This window comes from Ictalurus punctatus, chromosome 23 (assembly GCF_001660625.3).
Source record: "Ictalurus punctatus breed USDA103 chromosome 23, Coco_2.0, whole genome shotgun sequence".
In the NCBI taxonomy this organism is placed as follows: domain Eukaryota; kingdom Metazoa; phylum Chordata; class Actinopteri; order Siluriformes; family Ictaluridae; genus Ictalurus; species Ictalurus punctatus.
Window position 1 is genome coordinate 3,726,262 of NC_030438.2, and position 21,952 is coordinate 3,748,213.

The 21,952-nt window shown below is 40.2% G+C and overlaps 1 protein-coding gene across 4 annotated transcripts; it reads left to right on the plus strand.

The window, feature by feature from the left end:
• The first annotated feature begins 1,159 nt into the window (after positions 1 to 1,159).
• Positions 1,160 to 21,753, plus strand: zfhx2 (zinc finger homeobox 2). 4 transcript variants are annotated; one of them, XM_053674736.1, is made up of 5 exons: positions 1,160 to 1,431; positions 9,022 to 9,180; positions 11,048 to 11,108; positions 11,252 to 15,312; positions 18,767 to 21,753. In XM_053674736.1, the coding sequence occupies exons 1-5, from the start codon at positions 1,426 to 1,428 to the stop codon at positions 19,127 to 19,129; spliced, it is 4,650 nt and encodes a 1,549-aa protein (XP_053530711.1). In that variant the 5' UTR covers positions 1,160 to 1,425; the 3' UTR covers positions 19,130 to 21,753. The 4 variants fall into 4 exon arrangements, with proteins under 4 accessions (XP_053530711.1, XP_053530710.1, XP_053530713.1 ...); XM_053674735.1 differs by having other exon boundaries at positions 1,318 to 1,431; positions 8,260 to 9,180; XM_053674737.1 differs by lacking the exon at positions 1,160 to 1,431 and adding an exon at positions 4,511 to 8,659.
• The last annotated feature ends 199 nt before the right edge of the window (positions 21,754 to 21,952 follow it).

Consider the following 21,952-nt stretch of genomic DNA (forward strand, 5'->3'; position numbering starts at 1 on the left):
TTGTGCTTCAGGGATTTCCTCTGGGTACTCTGGTTTCCTACACCAGTCTAAACACATGTGCTGTAGGCTGAATAGCACTTCCAAATTGTCTGTAGTGTATGAATGTGTGTGCGATTATGTCCTGCGATGGGTTGGCACCTCGTCCAGGGTGTGCCCTGAGTCTATCCCTGGGATAGGCTCCAGGCTTCCATGTGACCCTTTGTAGTATAAACTGTACGGAAAATGGACGGACTTCTGGTGGATTTCCTGATGAGTGATACGTTGTGCTTCATAATCATTTATAGTTACATGTAATTTTTTGGAATGTCAGCAAGACAGGTACATGCCTTACATCACTTACATTATAGCAGCTATAAAAATCTCTCTCAATCTCTCAATGTTTAATCTCTACTTAACATCAACCTTCTGTAAATATCAAATAAATGTCTCCTTATAAACCTTTTGATCTGAAGGTGCATGATTAAAAGTTTGAAATCGGGGTTGTAGACAAAAATACATTTGGGCCAGCATATTCATTTCTTTCATTAGAAAACATTTTAGATATGAAATATATATATATATATATATTATTTTAAACGGATGAATCGGAGCGAAATATTCAGAAAAGCAGCCGATAAGTGTCCAGCGTCGGTGTGAACTCCTTTAATACTGTTTAAAGAGCATCTCAGGGAAATTCCTCAAGAAATCGGTCGAGGAAACGCCAAAGAATAAATTTTTTCTGGAAATTCTAGGTCGAAAAAGCGTGTCTACTTTGAAGATGCTAAAATACAAAATGATCTTGATTTATTTTGGATTTTTTTATTTTTTGATTATCTTGATTTATTTGGGATTTTATTTATTTATTTATTTATTTATTTATTTATTTATTTATTATCACAACATAATCCCCATAGTTTCAGTTGTGTTATTCCAGAATTTTGATGACTTTATTATTATTATTCTAAAATGTGGAGAGAGAAAAAAAATAAAATATAGAATGAGGTTGTCTAAACGTACATATAGATGGATAGATAGATAGATAACATGAAATTATTTGTAATAAAATAATAATAAATGCCTTTATTATTAGCCTTAATATGATTATTTGAACTACTTCCGGAACTACTTTCTGTCATAGAAAATGAATCAACAGCTTCTGACCAATCAGATTGGATAGTTGAGCCGAGGCTGCGGTGTAAGCATTAATGAAAGACATGGAGTTAAAACTGCATAATGTTTAATGGGTTTATCAGTTTAGTTAATCACAGTGGCTGTGGGTGAAAACGCGTCTTGGTTAACGTGTGTGGGCTTTGGGGGGAGCTGTTGTGTGTTTACTACAGGGAGGGAGGGAGTGAGAGAGGGAGAGAGAGAGAGGGAGAGAGAGAGAGAAAAGAAAAACTTTTCAGTGTTGTAGAGCGACAGGAAGCGCTGCAGTGAGTCGTCACCATGCAGGTAAACGCTTTCACTAATTGCTTTAGTGTTAATTAAACCACGTTATAGCTGAATTAAACGGAGATCACGGGTGTTGTCGACTTGATTGCGCTTGGGGGGGGAGGAAAAATAAAAAATAAAAAATCGGCGACTAATTGCCGTAGCGTGTTGAATTCTTCCAGTGTGTATTTAGTTGGATTTCGGCTGCTAAATTGCAAACTTTTCTGCCTCGTAGCTCTTTTTCGTAGCACGCCGTTTATTATCCGGACGCTAATCACTGTACACGACGCTCGTAAAAATAGTTATGTTTGTCACTAATTGTCTTGTTGTTGGACGATGAAGTTGTAGGTACTGAAGGGCAGGGTTCGGATTTGTTAAGCAATGTAAGAAGGGCAGTCAATGGGGGAATGTTTTAAATTTGTACACCTCTGTTAGAGGAATCTAAAGGTATTAATTAAATAGCTTCAGTCGGGGGTAGGCCTCAGTTTCCGGCGGGCGGTGTGCACTGCGTACCCCACCAACACGCTACAATCTGCGGATAAGGACACTAATCAAGGCCGTGGCTTTAAATGAGAAGAGGATAAAAGCCTGTTTACGAAAATTCAATTAGTGCATTCTGACTTTGAGTCTGTTTTTACGGTAGAATACCGACCCATATCCAGATTCGCTGCACAACTTGTCCGTTTGTGCTTCAATTTGTAGCTTTAATTCTAAGTTGAAAGACGGCTCCCACAGCTTGATAAGCGATGCATAATTAGTTAGCTAGCCAATTTTGTTTAGTTTTCCTAGATGGCTAGGTGAGGTGGCAGGCGATTTGGGTTGTTTTGACTTCAATCGCCGTGTCCTAATGAAATGATCCCAGCCTGGATCCGAGTTGGAATCGACTAGTGTTCAAAACAGACCGGAATGAAGGAGCTTTACACGTTAGGCTTCGTGATAATCGAGCTAATTGGAGTGGTAGCTAGCCACGATGGCTAACCCTGCTAATTGGTTCTTGCTAATGAGGCTGTGGCTTAATTAGCAAAATTATCCGGAGTTAACGGACGCCGTAGGGCTCTGAAACCAATCTGGATTACACGAATTGCTTCGTAGGTATTATTTTTGTAGGCTCTGTAGGACTTGGGTGAGTTCAGAGCACTTTTATCGAGGCGTGCAGGACCACTGTGTGTAGCACGAAAGCTAATTGGCGTAGCAGATAGACCACTGCAAATGGACACTATTGGCATTTCCTTTACAGTTGCATCATACACCGAAATTTCTCGGTGTCCTCGCATGCAAATGAAGCAAAACTGAGTATAATCAATGCTGAAGTAGTAATTTTCAGCCTGGTGATTTAAATTTTTTTTTTTTTATTTATTATTTTTTTATTATTTAAATGATGTTCAGACGACGAGTGGTGTTTGTTTATTTATTTATTTATTTTAAAGCGACATTACACTGCAGCAAAATCATCACGATGAGTTTTTGATCTGATTTACATTTGGCATCAATGTTGGTCATTTATATAATCCGCAGTGAATATTTTTGATGGTTTAATTAATTTCCCAGACCTCTACGGTGTTAATTAAGCTGTCAGGGTGGATTGTGTAATATTTACAAGTTACACTATGTTGTCTTTAACAATATAAATAGACCTTTTTTTTTTTTTTTTTTTAAAAACACAGGTATTTACTTATTTACAGCCATGTGAAGCAATGGATATGTGTCTAGTTTATGTGTGTATATGCATGTGCATACATGTGTGTGTGTATATGTATAATTATATTTTGTTTCTATAAAATATTTAAACAACCAAAAAAATGTTCACCCCTGCTTTATGTTGTTTTAACGGATATTAATTACACCAATTTGTCGATGGCAGATAACTCACGATGTTTGCGCCAATATTCTTGTTGGGTGACGGTAAGTCTTCGAGGGTTCATTGATTGGAGTTCAACTAGGAGCCCTTTCTGATTGGGAAACACTATTATAGGTGTTTATAAGATGGCCAATCGAAACAGTTAATCGTACTAAGAGCGTACAGCATTATTTCTTGGTACCAAAATGATGGCACTGTACGTCTCCTCTTTCTGTATACTGTTTATACCATGGCAGTGTTGAATTCTCGAAACTTATCGGTCAGAAGGAAAGGATAAGTTTCTATAAGAGCACCTCTGACGGCAGTGCCGACTTATCGCCGAGATGTACGCTGGACGCCAGGGTCGTCATGATGGCGTAAAACGTATCTTACGATATTATACCAGCTGAAGTATCACGAAACAGGGTTGATTTTGTCCTTCAGATTAACCAAATTTACTGAAATATGATGTAAATGAAAAGACAAATCAGATTTTCCTACAGATATTTTATTAGTGAGCACGAATAACTGGCTGTTGGGGGGGGGGGGGGTAAACCTCAAGAACAGTCGTACAATTAGCAAGCGACTAATTCAACGTGCCACGTGTTGCATCTGTTGTTCTCTGGAGCAATGAAATGATGCAAGTGGAAATTGTCATCAGAGTACCAAGCACACAACATTAAAAGTAAATAACTGCTTGGAAATGAACTCCCCCCCCCCCCCCCCCCCCCCCCAAAAAAAAATCATAAAATTGGGAACGTTAGCTCGCTTACTGTCATACACAGCTAATTTTTTATTTACACACAGTGGTTAGCATAATATTAGCTTGCTTATTTGCGAACCTGGCCAATTGTAGTATGTATACACGGCAATTAGCGTGTCGTTAGCTCGCTTAAAATCTTTAAACATTAAGGTAAAGAATTTAGGTTAAATGTCACAATAAAGGTTAAGTGTCGCTAACTTTTATGTCTGCTGCAAGTGGCGTATATACAGTGGCATTGGCGGTATTTTGAAGCTTTAGTATCGTGTAGTACCTTTTTATTTTTATATATATATATATATGAGGCAACCCTAATGGATACTTCACATAATCTAAGACTAATAGGAAACAGATTAAAAGAAGTTGTTCTCATTAATTACTTTTTGTTAAATAAGATGTTTAGGATTTATGGAAGGAGTCTCCAGTTTTAGAGCTTTGGAACAGTCAGTAATTGTTTTGGGTTTTTTTTTTTTTTGCTTTTGGATTTATTGATAGCATGACACCTCTCTTTTTTTTTGTCTTAATGTCTTATTAAAAAAGAGAGAGGCTCATGATGCAGCGATTGTTCATAGTTGTTCTAACAGGATATGATAAGAGGAACTCATTTGTCTCGTGGACACGCCATAAAATAAACGTAGCTGTAAATTAGTGGTGCAGCTAACGATTATTTTTGACAACGAGTTCATGATCATGTGTTTCCAGATTAATTGTTTTGTTTATTTTCAATTATATATATATATATATATAGCATACCAGAAAATATTTATTTGCATTTCATTGAAATAGATACTACTCCAGAGCTCAGCGTGAGAATATTACCAAGTGCTTGTCAATCAGATACAAGACCCCCACACTAATGCAAGGTGACTGTATTCAGTACATGGTTTTACTGGTTCTGTACATGTTTTTCAACTAGACATCTTGCGCAAACCCCGATTTGTACAATTCTGACCAAACAAATTCGAAATAAAGACCGAGTAAATATCCGCTGCCCGACCTACTAACTTGAAACGTTTGAGGCAAAATTAATTTTGTTTGCTCCGAGCGGTGAGGCGAATGCATGAATGTGTACGTTGACTCTTAGTTTTTAATACCTGGAATTAATAGGATCGACTTTAACGTAAGCCAAAAGCGGGATGACTCGACGACAGAAAACACATGTAAAAATATATATATCGTGTATGCTATAAAAATGTAAAACTGTAGTATTTATTAGCGCTATAAGGTGAAAAGGAAAAAGTAATCGATCACAAGCTGATTTGATTTGAATAGCTTTGCTACTCGTCGCCCAACGCTGTTATGCACATGCCGTGTGATTCGTGTTTTGCCGTGAGAGAAATTTAATCTCGTAATCATCTGTTCGCGAACACGTGCTGTCATTTTTTTAAATCCAGTTGTCATTAAAAACTACCCAACGTTTTTGCTAAAGTCTCACAAGATAATGTTTTCTGACGGGACAAGAAAGATAGGTAAATGTGACCATGACTGCCATACAGCTAGAAAACTAGCTAGGACGCAATACACAGCAGTTTATTTAAAAAGGTTCAGCCACAAACAACCGGTTAAAATTGAAATGTTACTCTTATGAAGACGCAGGTTACGTCATGAGGCCAGCAGCACGGTGGCATGTGAAGTGCTTTGATACTTTAGAGCAGGCCGTACTGTTTACTGTTAAATTGTTGTGTAAGAGGATTGAAACACTTTGGGACATGCTGTTAGAGGAAAAGAGTCAACTCCGGGGTGGAAACAGTAATTCCACTTCACGTCAGGCTGCATCATGACACCACCACACGTCAGGAGCGGATAAGCTCTACAGTATGGCTACACAGTTGTCCCCTCCCTGGAAATTGATAGACATGTTTTGTTTCTCTTAGTCCCCTCTGAAAGTATTGGAACGGCATGGCCAGTTCTTTTGTTTTAGCTATACACTGAAAACATTTCGGTTGGAGGTCATGGAGAAGATGAATCAGACGATGGATATAAAAAAATTCAACTTTCATTTCCTGATATTTACAGCTCGATGTGTTCAACAGCTTAGAACGTGACACCTTTTTGTTTGAACCCACCCATTTTTCAAGTGCCACCAGAGCCGGCATGTTCTGAGTTGTTGGACACATTTTAGACGTAAATAGCAGGAAGCGAAGGCTTCTGATCCGTCAGATCATATTCATCTTATGATCTCCAACCCAAATGTCTTCAGTTTGTAGCAAAAACAATGTAATTGGCCTTGCCGTTCCAATACTTTCGGAGGGGAGTGTAACTAGCTTGCCGTACATCGTTATGTTAGCTGCTGCGGGGGTTTTTTCGTTTGTTTTAAATAACCTAAACATGGGACTGGGCAACACAATGGAGCTTTTACTTGCCCAAGGGGTAGATTGATTAATTCATTGGACTTCCTTGCTTAGGTTCCAAGTTGTTATTCTTGTTGAACCTAATTAGTCTCATCTCCACCTCCGTGGCTCTCTGGTGCCATCCACAAAGATTTCAGATTGTGTTAGTGTTCTCAGGTACTTGTTTGTATTCATTTATTCATTAGTGTTTGGAAGCTTTCTTTGCCGTCTACTCCAAACTCGAGGCCTGTGTGAATGGGCAAAATAAACTACCGCACAACACCCCAGAGCCGTAGTGTTGTGGCCGAGCACGTTCAGCGCACATCGCTGTAAAGCATGTGCATGATTGCGTCTTTCGGTGCTGAAGTGTGTGTGTGTTCCAATCAACACTCCATTTGACGCGAGTACGACTTGGAACGATTCAGAAACGTGTCTGCTGTTCGCAGTGGCGTAGCTGTGAACTACATTCTGCGGGGTCTTGACCGTAGATTTACATTTAGAATACCCTCTGAGAGTTTTAGGACGGCAAGGTCAATTCTATTGTTTTTGCTATTCACCGAATTCATTTGGGTTTGAGATCAAAAGATGAGTATGAGAGAATAGATCAGAATTTCAGCTTTCATTTACTGATATTTTACGTCTAGTTTTGTTAAACCACTTGGAACATGGCACCTTTTTGTTTGAACCCACCTGTTTTTCGAGTGGTCAAAAATATTGGAACACGTGACTTAACAGGTATTTCTTGTTACCCAGATTTGCCCTGTTAGATTGATTTGTTTAAACAGTTAATAGCTCTGAATGTCTAAGCATGGTCTGATACCTGGGATTCACCTGTGAAGACTGCATTTGTTGTTAAAAAGGATAAACCAACATGAAGATCTGAGAGCTTGCTATGGGAGAAAAGCAAGTCATTCTGAAGCCGATAAGAAAAGGGAAAATCTAACGGAGCCAATGCACAAGCATTAGGCATAGCCAGTACAACAATATGGAATGTCCTGGGAAAAGAAGAGGAAGACAGCAGTTGATGGAAATATTGTGAAAGCTGTAAGGGAAAAACCCTTAACCAACGATCTCCACCGGGCCGGAGTGAAGCATCACAATCCACCATTCCAAAAAAACTTTGAGAGCAGAAATATAGAGGCCATACTACAAGATGCAAACCACTCACCAGCACCCTGCCCCACCCCCATTTATTGCAAGCAAGTGATATGCAAACAAATATTAAGTGTTGCGTAAGATTATCTGTTCCTATACGTTCGTTCACCAAAGAAAGTTTGGTCTGCCACCAAAAGTGCCTTGTTCTAATTATATGTAAATATCAGGAAATGAAAGCTGTAGTTCTGATCTATTGTCTCATTCATTTTCTGATATCAAACCCAAATGTGTTCAATAGCAAAATAAACAGAATTGGCCATGCTGTTCCAATACTTTCAGAAGGGGCTGTAAAAAAAAAAAAAAAAAATTAGTAATATTAATTTCTGGATTCACACTGGCTCTTACAACACTACTGTACACTTTAGTCCTCTAGAACTCAATGAAAAATCTTGTATGGTAGCACGACTTGTATCGCGCACAAGATTGGGTGGAAAATTCATGGCGTCACCGTCCGCGTCATATCGCTCTGCTCGTATTTCCTCATTTGTAAGTCGCTTTGGATAAAAGCATCTGCTAAATGCATAAGTGTAAATGTAACCTACATTGATAATGTTGCCATAAAATATCTTAATGACAGCTCCACTGAACATAATGACAACGTAAAAAAAAACCCAACAGATTTAACTTTTGTAGATTTAACTGCGGTTATAGCTCAGTTACTGCACCAAAGAACAATGTTATTTGACACACACCTGTATATCATGTTATGTTAACCTCCATGAAGAAACATTTAAGAATAGGTTCTGTTATACCTTCTTTTTTTCTAGGAATGTCCTAATAACCGTAGATTATGGCCCTTCGAAGGTTCACAAACATGCTGATGTGGTCCGGACTGAATTTGAGTTCGACGCCATTGATCCAGGCCAAAAAAAAACCAAAAAAAAAAACCAGGGGATTCTCTGCCCTATGTAGTACATTATGTTAAAATTGCGAGCCATGTGGGATTCACTTAAACTCTGATAACTTCAGGAAGATCATGTCATGGGGCCTGAGAACAACTATTGATCAAAGCCACAGTTCGACATCAGTCTGTAGACACATCCCTGAAACATGGTCAGTCTAGTAGAAAATGTTATTTAAAAATGCATTATTGCTTAAAAAAGCCATTGGCTTGTGGAACAGAGAAAACAGCGGTATAATTTTGGGGTACTCCAAGTTACGCACAAGGTGAGCACCTACGTTCCTCTTTTTTATTTATTTATTTATTTATTTTTAATTTACCTCATTTTACTTCTGTCGTTGTTGCATAGCTACTGAAATGGGCATTTCAAATTGTTCTTGAAATTTGAATTAGAATTTGCACATCAGTCTGCCTGTAAAATTCAATGTATATTCTGTTTATTGAAGATTGTGTGATTTAGCATTGAGAATAATAATTTTGTTTAATGTATAAAATAGTGTAGTTTTCATTTTTAATGAGGACAAAGAACCGCAGTCTACAGGAGAATGTGGAACTAAAGTTATACAACTGAACTAAAGAAAAACGTTTGTGCTCTGTGATGGTTAACGGTGTCCCTTTTTTATTTCAGGAGGAGCTGGGAGAGACCATGGGTGGGGACAGCGATGGGGGGTCAATGTGGCTGTGTCCTTTGTGTCAACAAGGTCAATTAGACCGCGATGGTCTTGCGTTGCACCTGGCCGAAAAACACAGCGTGCTTCCTGCTTGCCTTGATAAGCTATTGGACATTGTGAGTAATTATTATCGTTGTGTCGATGTGATCTTGTGAAAAGTTTGGCTGAGGGGGATTTTGTTGCATTTTATTCTACTGAACTCATGAAAGCAGCTAGCTTTAACCTTTCTCCAGCTTTAAATAGTCGTAATATTCATAACTTGCACACCAGTTAGAGTATGTGAATTTTGTGAAAGACTATACAGTCCCATCTGAAACTACTGGAATGGCAAGGCCAGTTCATTAGTTTTCGCTGTAGACTGAAGACATTTGGGTTTTATCAAAAGATGAACAAGGAGAGAGTTTAGAATTTCTGCTTTTATTTTCTGGTTTTTATATGTAAAACATAGTAAATAATAAAACATAGTACGTGGCACATTTTGTATCAGATCACCCAATTTGTAGGTGAGCAAAAATATTGGAACATGTGACTGACGGATGTTTCTTCTTACCCAGGTGTGTCCTGTTAGATTGATTGTTTAAACAGTACATAGCTCTGAACATCTACTCTTGCTTTTAGCCTTCGGTTTCACGTGTGAAGACGGCATTTGTTGTTGATGAGGATAAGCCAACATGAAGATCAGAGAGCTGTCGATGGGAGCGAAGCAAGCCCTTGGGGGGGAAAAAAAAGAGGGAAAATCAATCAGAGGCATTGCACGAACATCGGGCATAGTCAATATAACAATTTGGAATGTCCTGAAAAAGAAAGAAACCACTGGTGTACTGAGCATCAGACAGCGAATGAGTCAGCCATGGAAAACAACAACAGCAGCTGATGACGAACATTATGCGAAGAAAACAATTTCACTGTGCTCCACCGTATATGTGACCAATAAAGACTCATTATTATGAGAGCTGTGGAAAAAAAAACAGTCCGTGACATCAACGACCTCCACAGGGCAGGGGTGAAGATATCACAATCTACCATTTTAAGAAGACTTTGAGATACAAACCACTCTTCAACGGTAAGATTCGGAAAGCCAGATTGCAGTTCACAAAGAAATCGAGATGAGAGACAGAAGTTCTGGAACAAAGATTAACCTCTACCAAAGTGATGGAAAGGCCAAAGTGTGAAGAAAATAAATATCTGCTTATGATGCAAAACAAACAAGCTCATCCATGAAACATGGTGGAGGTTGTGTCATGGCTTGGGTTTGCATGGTTGCTTCTGGAACAGACTCACTAATCTTCATTGATGATGTAACTCATGATGGTGGCAGTCGAATGAATTCAGAAGATTTCAGGAACATTTTGTCTGCCAGTGTACACAGAAATGCATCCAGATTAAACGGGAGGAACTTCATCATGCAGCACGACGACGATCCAGAACACACCGCCGACTCCACAAGGGACTTTATCAATGGGGGGAAAAGGTGGAAGATTTTAGACTGTCCACGTCAATCACCAGACCTTAACGCAATTGAGGAGACTGAAGGGAGGAACCCCCCTGAACAAACAACAACTGAAAGAGGCCGAGAAAGGGGAAAAGAATCACAAAAGAAGAAACCGAAAATTTGGTGATTTCAATTCGAGCCACAGGCTTGCTGTAGTTATTGCAAGCAAGGGATATGCAACCAGATATTGAGTTTGACTTTAAAGACTTGTTTGTTCGTATACATTTGTGCACCTAAAAATTGGGTGGTCTGACACAAAAGGTTCTATGTTTTATGGTGTTTAACACATCTAGATGTAAATACCAAGAAATAAAAGCTAAAATTCTAAACTCTTGTCTCATATCCATCTTTTGATCTGAAATCCAAATGTCTTTGGTGTACAGCACGCACGAATGACTTGGCCTTGCTGTTCCAGTAGTTTCGGCAGGGACTGTAAATATTAAACAGTACCTTTTTAAATCTTTATGCCTTTTTACTTTTACTCTTTTAAGGCTGCTCCCAAGAACTGTTCCAGTGACGAAGACGGAGAGTCCGGTGCACAAAATGATCTCAGTAAGTTTAGTCCTCGGCTTCCATTGCAAGCATTCACTACTAGTTAGATGATATAAGCATTCATACCGATAGAAATGAACGTTTTAGAAAACAAATATCAATGTTCCATTTCATTTATCTTTTTTTTTTTCTTTTTCCCCCAGATGGCACTTCACAGCAGCAGTGTTCAGAAAATTCGCCTTTAGTGGAGTCTCAGAATGAAGCCATGTCTAGTGTAACTGACCAAGATGGTTCCTCCCAGGAAAAAGAGGTGTGTGATGAATTGGGAGGAGTGGGAAATGAGAACGAATGGAGGAACATGGAATCAAATCAGGATAATGTTACCCAGCCTGAAAGATCTGAAGCTTCGGTCAATGATGATAAATCCAATGATAAAAGCAGTGCTGCTGCCGATGGTGATGTTACCCACCCTTTCAAGTGTCACGCATGTTTGGAGTTCTTTCCCTCTAGATCGGCATTGAGTGTACATTATAATTCAGCCACCCATATCCAAAGGATGAGAACAGGAGCAGGGAATGATGGTGATTCCTCAACCCCTATTCTTGCTCGTCCTTACATCTCAAACAAACCGTACCAGTGTGCAGTGTGTCGTGTCTCTTATAATCATGCCATCACCCTGGAAAGTCATTTAAAGTCTGTATTGCATCAGAGTCGTAGCAGGAATGCTGGAAACGCTGCAACTAATTCCACAACAAATGCAGGAAATGGAAATGTAGCAGCAAATGTGGCAGCCACTACTGTGGCTAATACCACACAGTTAGCTTATGTTACAACCAGTAATTGTGTCACACAAACAAGCCTGACTGCATCCCAAGCGATGACCAAAGATGAAGAACAGGTTAAGCCTCAGCCTGCACCCTCATTGCTTTCCTCCCCAGTGGCCTCAGCTCAGGCAGTATCGGCTTTTCTTACTCTCTTAACCTCTAGTCCAAACTCTGTTCCACACTCCATCCTCCCCTCTCTCTTTGCTGCTGGAACAGGTGCTGCACCAGGCACAACAAGTCCTCAGCTAATAACCCAGCCTCAAATGCTTATGCCCCTTATCTTGAATGGACTCCAACCTCAGAGTCCAACCTCAGAATCCTCGAAACAACTTTTGCAGCAAACGCTTCCAGTCCTTGGTCTCAGCTCAGCACAACAGGCTCTCTTGGCCCAAGGACTCGGTGGTTTGCAGAATCAGTGGGCTGCTTTTAGACTCAGCAATGCAGCCCAGATGCCTTCAGAAGAGAATGACAGTAGTGCTGATAAGGGAGCAGGCACAAAAGTAAAAAATGAGGAACCACAACAGGAGTCTTGTGATCAACAAGTGCCACAGACGTCTGAAGAAGCCTGGACCACTGATGATGGTTCATTGAAAAGCGATGTGAATAAGGGAGAGGTTACACAAGAGTGCAACAGCTTAAAATTTGAGAATAAAGGTGTTGAGGATACCATGATATGCACTGATGAGAATCAAGAGAAGGATGATATTGATATGGAAAGTACAGTTGAAGAGGGGGGTCTGGGAAAAAATACAAAAAGTTCAGATGCAAATAAAGACTCGGCAGGCCAGGACTTTCAGTGCAGTTGCCCTTCATCTTGTCTCACTGAATCTTGTCAGTCTCCCACACACGGTGATAAAAATACTGTTAATAATTCAGAAGTAAAACGTAGTCCTGCAAAATGCAACCCCTTGAACACTAACCTTGCCTTAACGTCCTCACAGCATAAGAGTGACAAGGCTCATGCAATCTTGTCCTCACGACCTCCAGTACTAACTGAGTTTCAGTCTCAGGTTCTGTGGGCCTTTATTGAGTCACGAAATGAGGCTGATTCAGCAATTCCACCAAGAGAGGACTGTGAAGCCCTTGGAAGGGAAGTAGGACTAACTGAGGATGAGGTACGAAGATGGCTAGTCGACGCCCGCCGTGCCAAAGAGAGACGTGGTGCAGAAGCAATGGAGCATGATGAAATAGAAGGAAGCATTGAAGATGACGAAGGTGCTCTAATGATAGATGAAAGCGAATATGGACAGAGTCCATCAGCTGGCAGTAGTCACGCGATGGATCTCTCTAACAGTTCTGAAATACACAAAGAAAAGGTATATGGCCAAAACCAGGGGGACTTGTGCTTAACTTCTGACTCAGAAAATGAAGAATTCTACACTTCTGTTATCGTGACAGACGAGGAGAGCCAAAGTAGCTCGTTGAAAGAAGATCCAGGTAGCCCAGTTAAACAGCCTTCACAGATAGAAACATCAGGGGAAAGGTCAAGCGGTGGAGGAAAGGTTCTCCGCTCCACCACAGTCTTTCTTTCAGATGCAGAGGATGAAGATGAAGATCAGAGTGCAAAAAACAAAAAGAGAAAGCGGGAGCTAGATAAGGAGGAATCCGAATGCAAAAAGGAGAGGCATGATGCTGATCTTGACCTTCAGTTAGAAGCACAAGCTGATCCTCCTACTCCTCTTTCGGTTACAGTTGACCATCAGGGTCTTCCAGCTGGAATCTTGCATCCTTTGCCTCTTTCCCTTTCTCTGGCCCCATTTTCTACTCAGTTATTCAGTCCCTATGTCCTTTCAGTTCCGTCATCTGTTGTTGGAGTTGGTGTTTCTGAAGCAGACCGAACCAAAGTAGCAACCTTCACAAGTCCCCCAACTATTACTCGCACTCAAGCTCCATTTTCTGACCCACTTCATGGAGCAGCCATTGGTTCCCTTGTGCAATCCACCCAATTCATATCCAATGGCAGTGAATGCGAGTCTGCCTTAGATCTCAGTATAGGGAAACATCAAAGTTCCACAACAACCACATCTGTCTCAGCAAACAGCAAGGTATCTATACAAAAGACTGCTTTGCTTGATGGTCTTGGATTAAGGCCTACAGCTGTTGGTGTCCCTGCAGATGGGAGTCTTATTGTTGTTCAGGTAAAGCCTGATACTGCCATTACAATCCCAAACTCCAACACTACCATTAGTAACCACAATAACTTGGCTAAGACAAGCACAGTGTTCATGAGGGCTGCCGAGAAAGTAAATGCCTCCTTAAAAGAGAGTGAACAAGACAAGTCAAGAGACCAAAAAAGAACTAATGCAAGAAGGTTCAGGGACATGAGAAGATCCAGGACAATTATTCAGGCTGACCAGCTGGATGTGCTGTATGGATGTTATTTCAAAGACCCAAACCCAGGAAAGCATGAATTTGAACAAATATCAGAGTGGGTGCACCTGCCAAAGAAGGTGGTACAGATTTGGTTTCAAAACATGAGGGCTAGGGAGCGTAAAGGGGAAGTTCGCTTCATCAGTGATGGCACGTTGGCAGCTGTCGGTAAACCACTTATAAAGTTTACTTGGCCACTAAATAAGCCCATTTTTTCAAGTACCCCCAAATCCAACTCAAGCCCAACAACTGGTTGGGTCCCACCTAAGTCTCAAACTAGCAATGACACCCAAAAGGCAGAAAAGCTTTTGGAGGTCAAAGAACCACAGAAAATCCCTATCCATGGTCTGACCAGGCCAAAGGAAGTGGCATCAACTACCACTGCCAGCAGTACAACATCAGCACCCAAGACAAAAGGTGAACCAGTGAATGCATTTACAATGGTGAAAATCGCCCCCAAAACTGTGGCCCCATTAGTTACAGTTCCAATACTGACCAGTAGTGCTGCCATTCCCCCAAACCCTCAGAAGACCAAGCTGGAGGGACAGAGTGAAGCAGACAGGACCGAGGAGAAGGATGGACAAGATCAAGACAAAAACACCCCTGGGACAACCAGCCGCATGGTTCCAAAAGTATCCACTACACCAATGAGCAAATCTCTGACTGTGGCAACTCAGAAACATAATGGCATGAATTACTGGTCTCAGAAGGGTCCAATTAAGATCAATACTCTGTCCAGGGAACAGCTGGGCCTGAGCACCCCACGCCCTATCATCACTTCAACTTCAGTCGTAACTCCATCCATGACAGTTACTTCACCACCATCCAGCCAAAACCAAAAAGAAGCCAATTACATTCAGCAGCACTCCGCCCCGAGAAGACCACGAACACATTTGAACTGTCTGCAGCTGTCCATTCTCCAGTCCTGCTATGAGACCTGTGCCCATCCTAATGCATTAGAGTGTGAAGCAGTGGGGACCGAGCTTGGTCTTCCACTGAAAGTGGTGCAGATCTGGTTCCAAAACACACGTGCCAAGGAGAAGCGTTGGAGGCTACAGCAAGAGAAACTGGTAGGATCATCTTTACACTTTAAATAATCATGTTTACTGGTAATTTAACGATAAGGCTCATCAGATCAAGCTGTACACTTGCACATTCATGCAGTTATTTAGTTAGTCACGTGGCGCAGTGCATAAAATCATACAGATACAGGCGAAGAGGTTCAGTTAATGTTCACGTCAAACATCAGAATGAAGAAAAACTGATCTCTGGGACTTTGATCGTAGCATGGATGCTGAGTATTTCAGAAACTTCTGGGACTTTCGTGCACAACAGTCTCTCGAGTTCACACAGAATGGTGCGAAAAGCAAAAAACAGCGAGCGAGCGATAGTTCAGTGTCACGTTTAAAGTGACCGATCACACTTTTCCCATTCTGATGCTTGATGTGAACATGAACGGAAGCTCTTGACCTGTATCTGTATGATTTTATGCACTGTGCTGCTGCCACGCCATTGGCTGATTTGGATAACTGCATAACCGAGCAGGTGTTCCTCTTAAAGTAGACAGTGAGTGTAAATCCAGTGCATATATCCAGATTTATTCAAATTTACAAGTATATAAATATGTATAAATGCACACGAGACGTTTTAAACAAAACGAATCGGAGGGGAAAAAGGATTCGGATACCACAGATTACCAACATTAGTACAATTAGTAGTTCTTGTAAAGCTGTTATTGACAATTAGAGCTTTGAGACATCTCCTTTAAGATGTAATGAGCTTTTTGCAGCATCTTGGTTCAATTTTGACCCGTTCTTCTTGGCAAATCGTCTCTAATTCCCCGAGGTTACGAGGGCCCCTCAGATGAATTCGCTCTTTTCAAAATAAATCTTCGTCAATTTTTGATGGGATTCAAGTTAGGAGATCGGCCATGCAATGCCGCCTTGAGTCATTTTGGCTGTATGTTTGGGGTTGTTGTCTTGTTGAAACATCCATCTTCTCCTCAGATCTCCTATAATGACGTGTAGTGCCCCAGTACCATTTGCAGAGAGGCATCCCCATATCATGATGCTCCCCCCTCCATACTTCATTGTGGGTATGGTGTTCTTGGTATCGTACAGGAATCTTGACGAAACCCTTCTTTATCCAAACGTGACGAATTATTTGAGTTTTATTTTTGTTTCGTCGGACGAAAAGATATCGTTCCAAACGAGTTTCGTTTTGGCTAAATGCTATTAGACACGTGTCTCTGGGGCTTGCTTTATTTATTTATTTATTTATTTATTAAAGCAGTGGAGTTTTGTGAGGTTCGGGAGCAGAGATGATTTTGATACATCTGTGTAACCGTTGTTCCAGCTGCATTCGGGTCGTCCTGCAGATCTTTTCGGGTGACTTACCCCCTTTATCGTTAGTATTGTGAAAGCTCGCGTGTGGTGCACCTGTCCAGGGATGATTAGTTGTAATTCCATGAAATTTCCCCTTGGATATTACCAAACCAGTTGTACTGACAGGGATGTTTAGGGCCTTCGCTAGCTCTATGTAGATTTTCCTATTTGAGTATTGAATAATGTTTCTGAGAACATGAGGACGTTCCTTCACCATGATTGCCACTTGAGGTGTTAAGAAATCTTCCCAATAAACGGCAGCATTTTATAATGAAACACTGTGCAATTATTGCCACGTTTATATCTAGAGCCTGACCTTTTTTTTTTTTCTTTTCTTTCTCCTTTTCTTTCTGAGTCCTTTACATATGTATTTTTAATATAGTGTCTGAATACTTTTTCCCCCGATCAATTTTGTTCTTCGATTTATTTTTTATGCTTGCATATGAATACATAATACCTTAAAAAAAAAAAAATTTTTTTTTTTGGGGGGGGGGTTCATATTTACTATTATAAAGTTTTATGTGTAAATTTGAAGCGGATATATGCAGTGGAAGTTTATATTAAACGAAACCAAATGCGTCCGAATACTTATTTCCCCTCACTGTAGATTTTGTTACAGAACTGGCCTGAATTGTGTAGTTTCTAGCTTGTAGTAGGGAAGTATTTGAATAGACCGTTAACTGTTTGCAGCATCAGTCTGGCGACGTTCTGATACGAAGAGTAGCGTCGCCGTGGTATGTTCAACTCCCTTTTTAAAAGATTTAAAATGCCAAACGGATACCTTTTTATGTTTCAGATGTAGGTTATTTTACACCGGGAGTGATGCCGTGGGCATGGTCTTCTCTGCTCAACAGGACAGTTCATTTTACACCAGACACTGCTGTTGTGTGGAGCACGCATGCTTGCCTTTTCACTGGTTCAAGAAATTGTGCGATATGCACTCACCGTCCACTTTGTTAGGAATACCTGCACTTTCATTCAGTTACATGTCTGTCAGTCATGTGGCAGCAACATGCATGAAATCATGCAGATACAGGTTAAGAGCTTCAGTTAATGTTCAAATCCAAACATCAGATCCGGGGTTTTTTTTTTTTTTTTAAAAAAAGGCAACGATCTCCGTGACCTTGACCGTGGCATGTCTGTTGGTGCGAGACGGGTCTGTTTGAGTTTTTCCCTGTTGCTGAAGTGCCGATCTGGGGTTTTCACACAAAGTCTTTAGAGTTTACAAAGTGGGGAAAAAAGTGTTGCAAACACTTTGTTAATGAGGAGAATGGCCAGACTGTTTTAAGCTGGTGGGTTGTCTACGGTAACTCAAATGGCCTCTCCTTTACAACCGGGGTGAGCAGAAAAGCATCTAGGAGTGCACTACACGTTAAACCTTGAGGTAGACCACATAGGGGCCCACTGCTTATCCCCAGTGATGACCTAGAGATCCATGTCTGTCAGCCAAATACAGGAAGCGGAAGCTTCAGTGGGCACAGGCTCACCAAAACTGGACAGTTGAAGATTGAAAAAAGACCAGGTGGTGGGGGTTTGTTTGTTTGTTTGTTTGTTTTTCTTCTTTTTCCTCAGATCTTCAGCTGTCTAGCGTAAGCGAACCTGTGCCTACTGTAACCTCATATTCCGATTCTCGGCTGACGGACATGGATCTCAGTGTGGTCTACTGTTTCAGCCTAGGTTTTTCATTCCATTGTGTGTGAAGTCTAGAGCCTGTTGTGGATTTAAATCCCAGGAGATCATCAGCTTCTGAAATACTTAAACTAGCCCATCTGGCACCAACAACCAAGCAAAGTCACTGAGACGCACAGTTTTCCGTATTCAGACCTTTGATGCGATCTGCTAAAGCTCTTGCTTGTATCGGCGTAATTTCATACATCACGCTGCCTCTACATGATTGGCGGACGGGATAATCGCATGGATGTGCAGGTGTTTGGTAATAAAATTGATGGTGACCAATTACTATGAACTTGCATTACCATCGCGGTGACAGAATTTACACTTAATGCCGTGAGATTTTCACTTTCACTCCGTGACCGAATTTGAACTAACGCCAGTTAACTGATGCCTTTTTAAAACTTCTGGATTGTGCTCTTGAAGAACTTGGAATGAACACGCGTCTCTCTTATTTCCCCTTATACAGTCTCCTAGTTCCAGTGACCCTTCCAAGAAGTTGGACATCAGCTCGGGCACTTACCTGCAGTACAATGCGCTCCGAGCAAACCGTCCAATTCTGCCCAAACCAGTACAACTGACAGTTCTGGAAAGTTCTCCGTCACCTGCCGCGGGTCAGCCAACAGCTCGTGAAACACTAAGAGGGAAGTGCGACGTGTGTAACATAGAATTCGAGTCCAGAGCCGCTGCACGAGACCACGTTTTCTCTCCCCGGCATCTTGCAACACTGAGAACCACTAACTTTGGTCAGTCCGCGACGCAGATTAACAACGGATCAGCTGGCATTGTGAGCCAGGCTTCTTCGAGATCACCAGCTAGCAGCACTAGCTAAGAAATGAACTTCAGCTGCTTAATTAAGTGGACCCACTCGGCTCTTATACTTTTAATCGGCAATGAAAAGGTGCTCGTTTTTAAAGCTAACGCTCTTTTAATTCTGCACCATTACAGTGGGCCTGAATGAACTCTCCACTTTTGGATGTCGGCGAGATTTGATCCTAAACAGAACCTTATTCCGATCACTCGCTGCCACATCATTTCACTAATAATAATCAAATGAATTGGTTATACTGGACATGCAATTGCTTATGTTGTAACGGTCTCGTTTTATGTCTTTCACTGCTTCGTCTCTGTTTTACATCTGTTTCTTTTGTGCTTGTTTATTATCCTTTCTTGCTAATTTGAAACACTCTGGCTGTTTGGGGGGGGGGAACCTAGCAACGGGCCACCTGAAACTCATCAAAAGTTATTCGGTGATGTTACATACATGGTACTGCTTTTGCTTGAGCCTAAATGGTGTTTTAATTCAGAATTCTTATGTTTTGATCAAATTTTAATCGAGTTATTAAACGTCATCAGCGGGGAGGTTTTTGTTTTTATTTGACTGACGAAGTGAAAAAGATGATGGGTGTATCAAAAAAAACTCCATGTAGCTGATGGGAAGTTTTTAAAGATGGTAGGCAAGCGTCGATACTAAAATGTCACGACGATTGCTTTTTAGCACATTTTACAATATTATCGCAATATAGAATCAGAAATAAGCTTTCGGACATTTATGGAATAAGCTTATGGCTGTTATGGAATTCTAGTGAACAGAATTATGGGATACATGCAATGCCGCTTCAGATTTGCTCAGAATAAGGGCCCTTAGAAGACTGATGTGTTTATATTGCTTTCCATACGGAAGAGTTAGTCTTGGGGCCAAAAGTGCTGCCTAAGTAGGTAGCCTCCTTCCAAATGAAAGGCAGTGGCGATTATATCAAGTGTCCACAATAATATCGCGATGTATCGTTAAATATCGGCGCGCGCACACAAATAAGAACGTGTATATTTGTTTTGTTTTAAAAAAAAAAAAAACGAGGGACTTGGCGAGCGCTTCGAAATCCAGACGCTCGAGGAGGCTGTTAATGGAACGACGGCTCCTCCGTTTGCCATCATGACAATCATACATTTTTTCATTTTTAATTTTTTTTTTTTTCGAACTCCACCGGCTAAATCTAAAAATGTCAAACGGTTGTCGTGCAGCACTTTCTTCCTTTAAAGGTCTGAAATATTTTAAGGTTTCCATACTGCTTGGAATAAATGTTTGTATTATAGTGATTTACTGTATGTCAGATTTTACTGAAGTGTTGCCAGCTTTTGCTGTATTTTATTAACATGTGGACAGGAAAGGATCAGACCTAGCCGCTGTGCAAAAAGCCAAAGTTAATTCTATATGCTAGCGCAATTTTAAATGATTTTGATATAAATTTGTGAAACAACAAAATTATATTAATTGTATTTCTTCACCTTTATTTTATTTTATTTTTTTTGGTCCCTCTTCAGTTTGTCATAACCCTAATGTATTACAAATAATCACTGCTTGCAACAGGTTTTTATGGGAGAGAAGTCATTTTATACCCTTTTACTCATTGTGTTTTATGTGGGTGCAAACTGAGTACTTGTACTGGGGTAGGAACTACTCCCACCCCCCCACCCCCCATGCATCTCCAGCTGACCACGAGGTACTTTCTGTGGTTTTTGACAAGTGTATCAATTTGTTGATGCGGAAACTACTCAGTGCGACAATGTGAGTTTGAAGGAAACGAAATACTAAAGAGAACTGTCATTTCATTTCATTTTTTTTTTTTTTTTTTTTTTTTAAAGTTGTATATTGTTATTCTTATTATTAATGTTACTATTAATAGTTTAACAAGATGCAAAACTAAAAGATAACTTTTTAAAAGGAACTCTATTATGAAAATGGTATTCCAAAGTTATTCATCTTTCTCTTGCTTTCTGTCTAAAAAAAAAAAAAAACAAAAACAAAAAAAAACAAACAAACCAAAAAGCATTTTGAGAGAGAGTTTTGTAATGGATCTCCCACACCTTGACACTTTTTCAGCAAGTCCAGGAAGGACTTTGAGATATCGAGCTGAAAACGCGTGTGTTTCAGCCAAAACAAAGTGGAGCACTTGGATGCGTGATGATTCAGAGGCGTGTGGCTTTTTTTTTGTTTGTTTTTTAACGCACCTCCGTTATTTTTTATTTTTTTTAAAAAAACACTCTGTGTTGAGCTGTAGCTCATGTTCACTGAGCATGACCTGAACGCAGTGCGAAACAATGGGATCACAGTGTTGCACTGTTTGGTGTCGAGAGGTGGTGCAGAGACCTGCTTTTTGACTGATTTTATGATTTTTTTTTTTTGTTTCCATTAACACTTATCACTTGTTATAACTACTACTTGCTATTGTTTTCATTACTATTATCACAGTTTGATTATTATTAATTCATTACGGTTTTTAAATAGCATCTTTTATCTTCCTTGAGATGGTCTTGGTATACTGCAAACTGATGGTGAAAGTGTTGTTATGAAATAGAATATTGTTTAAGCTTGTTTTCCCCTTTACTTCTACCTTCATTTTTGTGTTGGATTTCCTTTTGTTTTCTTATACAGAAAAATAAACTGAACTTCACTTAGTGGTGTTTTTTTTTATTTGTCAACTCAATTAACCATCTGTTTAATTCTGCTACGTTATATCACAGTTCTGTGGTGGGTTTTTTTTTTTTTTTTTTTTTTTTTTTTTTGGATGTAATATATTACTCCTTTTTACTGGCTGCGCCATGCTACAAATTTTCTTTCTTTTCTTTTTATTATTTTCTCTTTCTTTGTATATAC

Bases quoted from the DNA above. Each gene is read 5' to 3' on its own strand.
- zfhx2 (XM_053674735.1), top strand. From the start codon at position 8,992: ATGGTTAACGGTGTCCCTTTTTTATTTCAGGAGGAGCTGGGAGAGACC. The intron at 11,109-11,251 runs GTAAGTTTAGTC...TTTTTCCCCCAG, and splicing joins CGGTGCACAAAATGATCTCA to ATGGCACTTCACAGCAGCAG. The intron at 15,313-18,766 runs GTAGGATCATCT...CCCCTTATACAG, and splicing joins GGCTACAGCAAGAGAAACTG to TCTCCTAGTTCCAGTGACCC.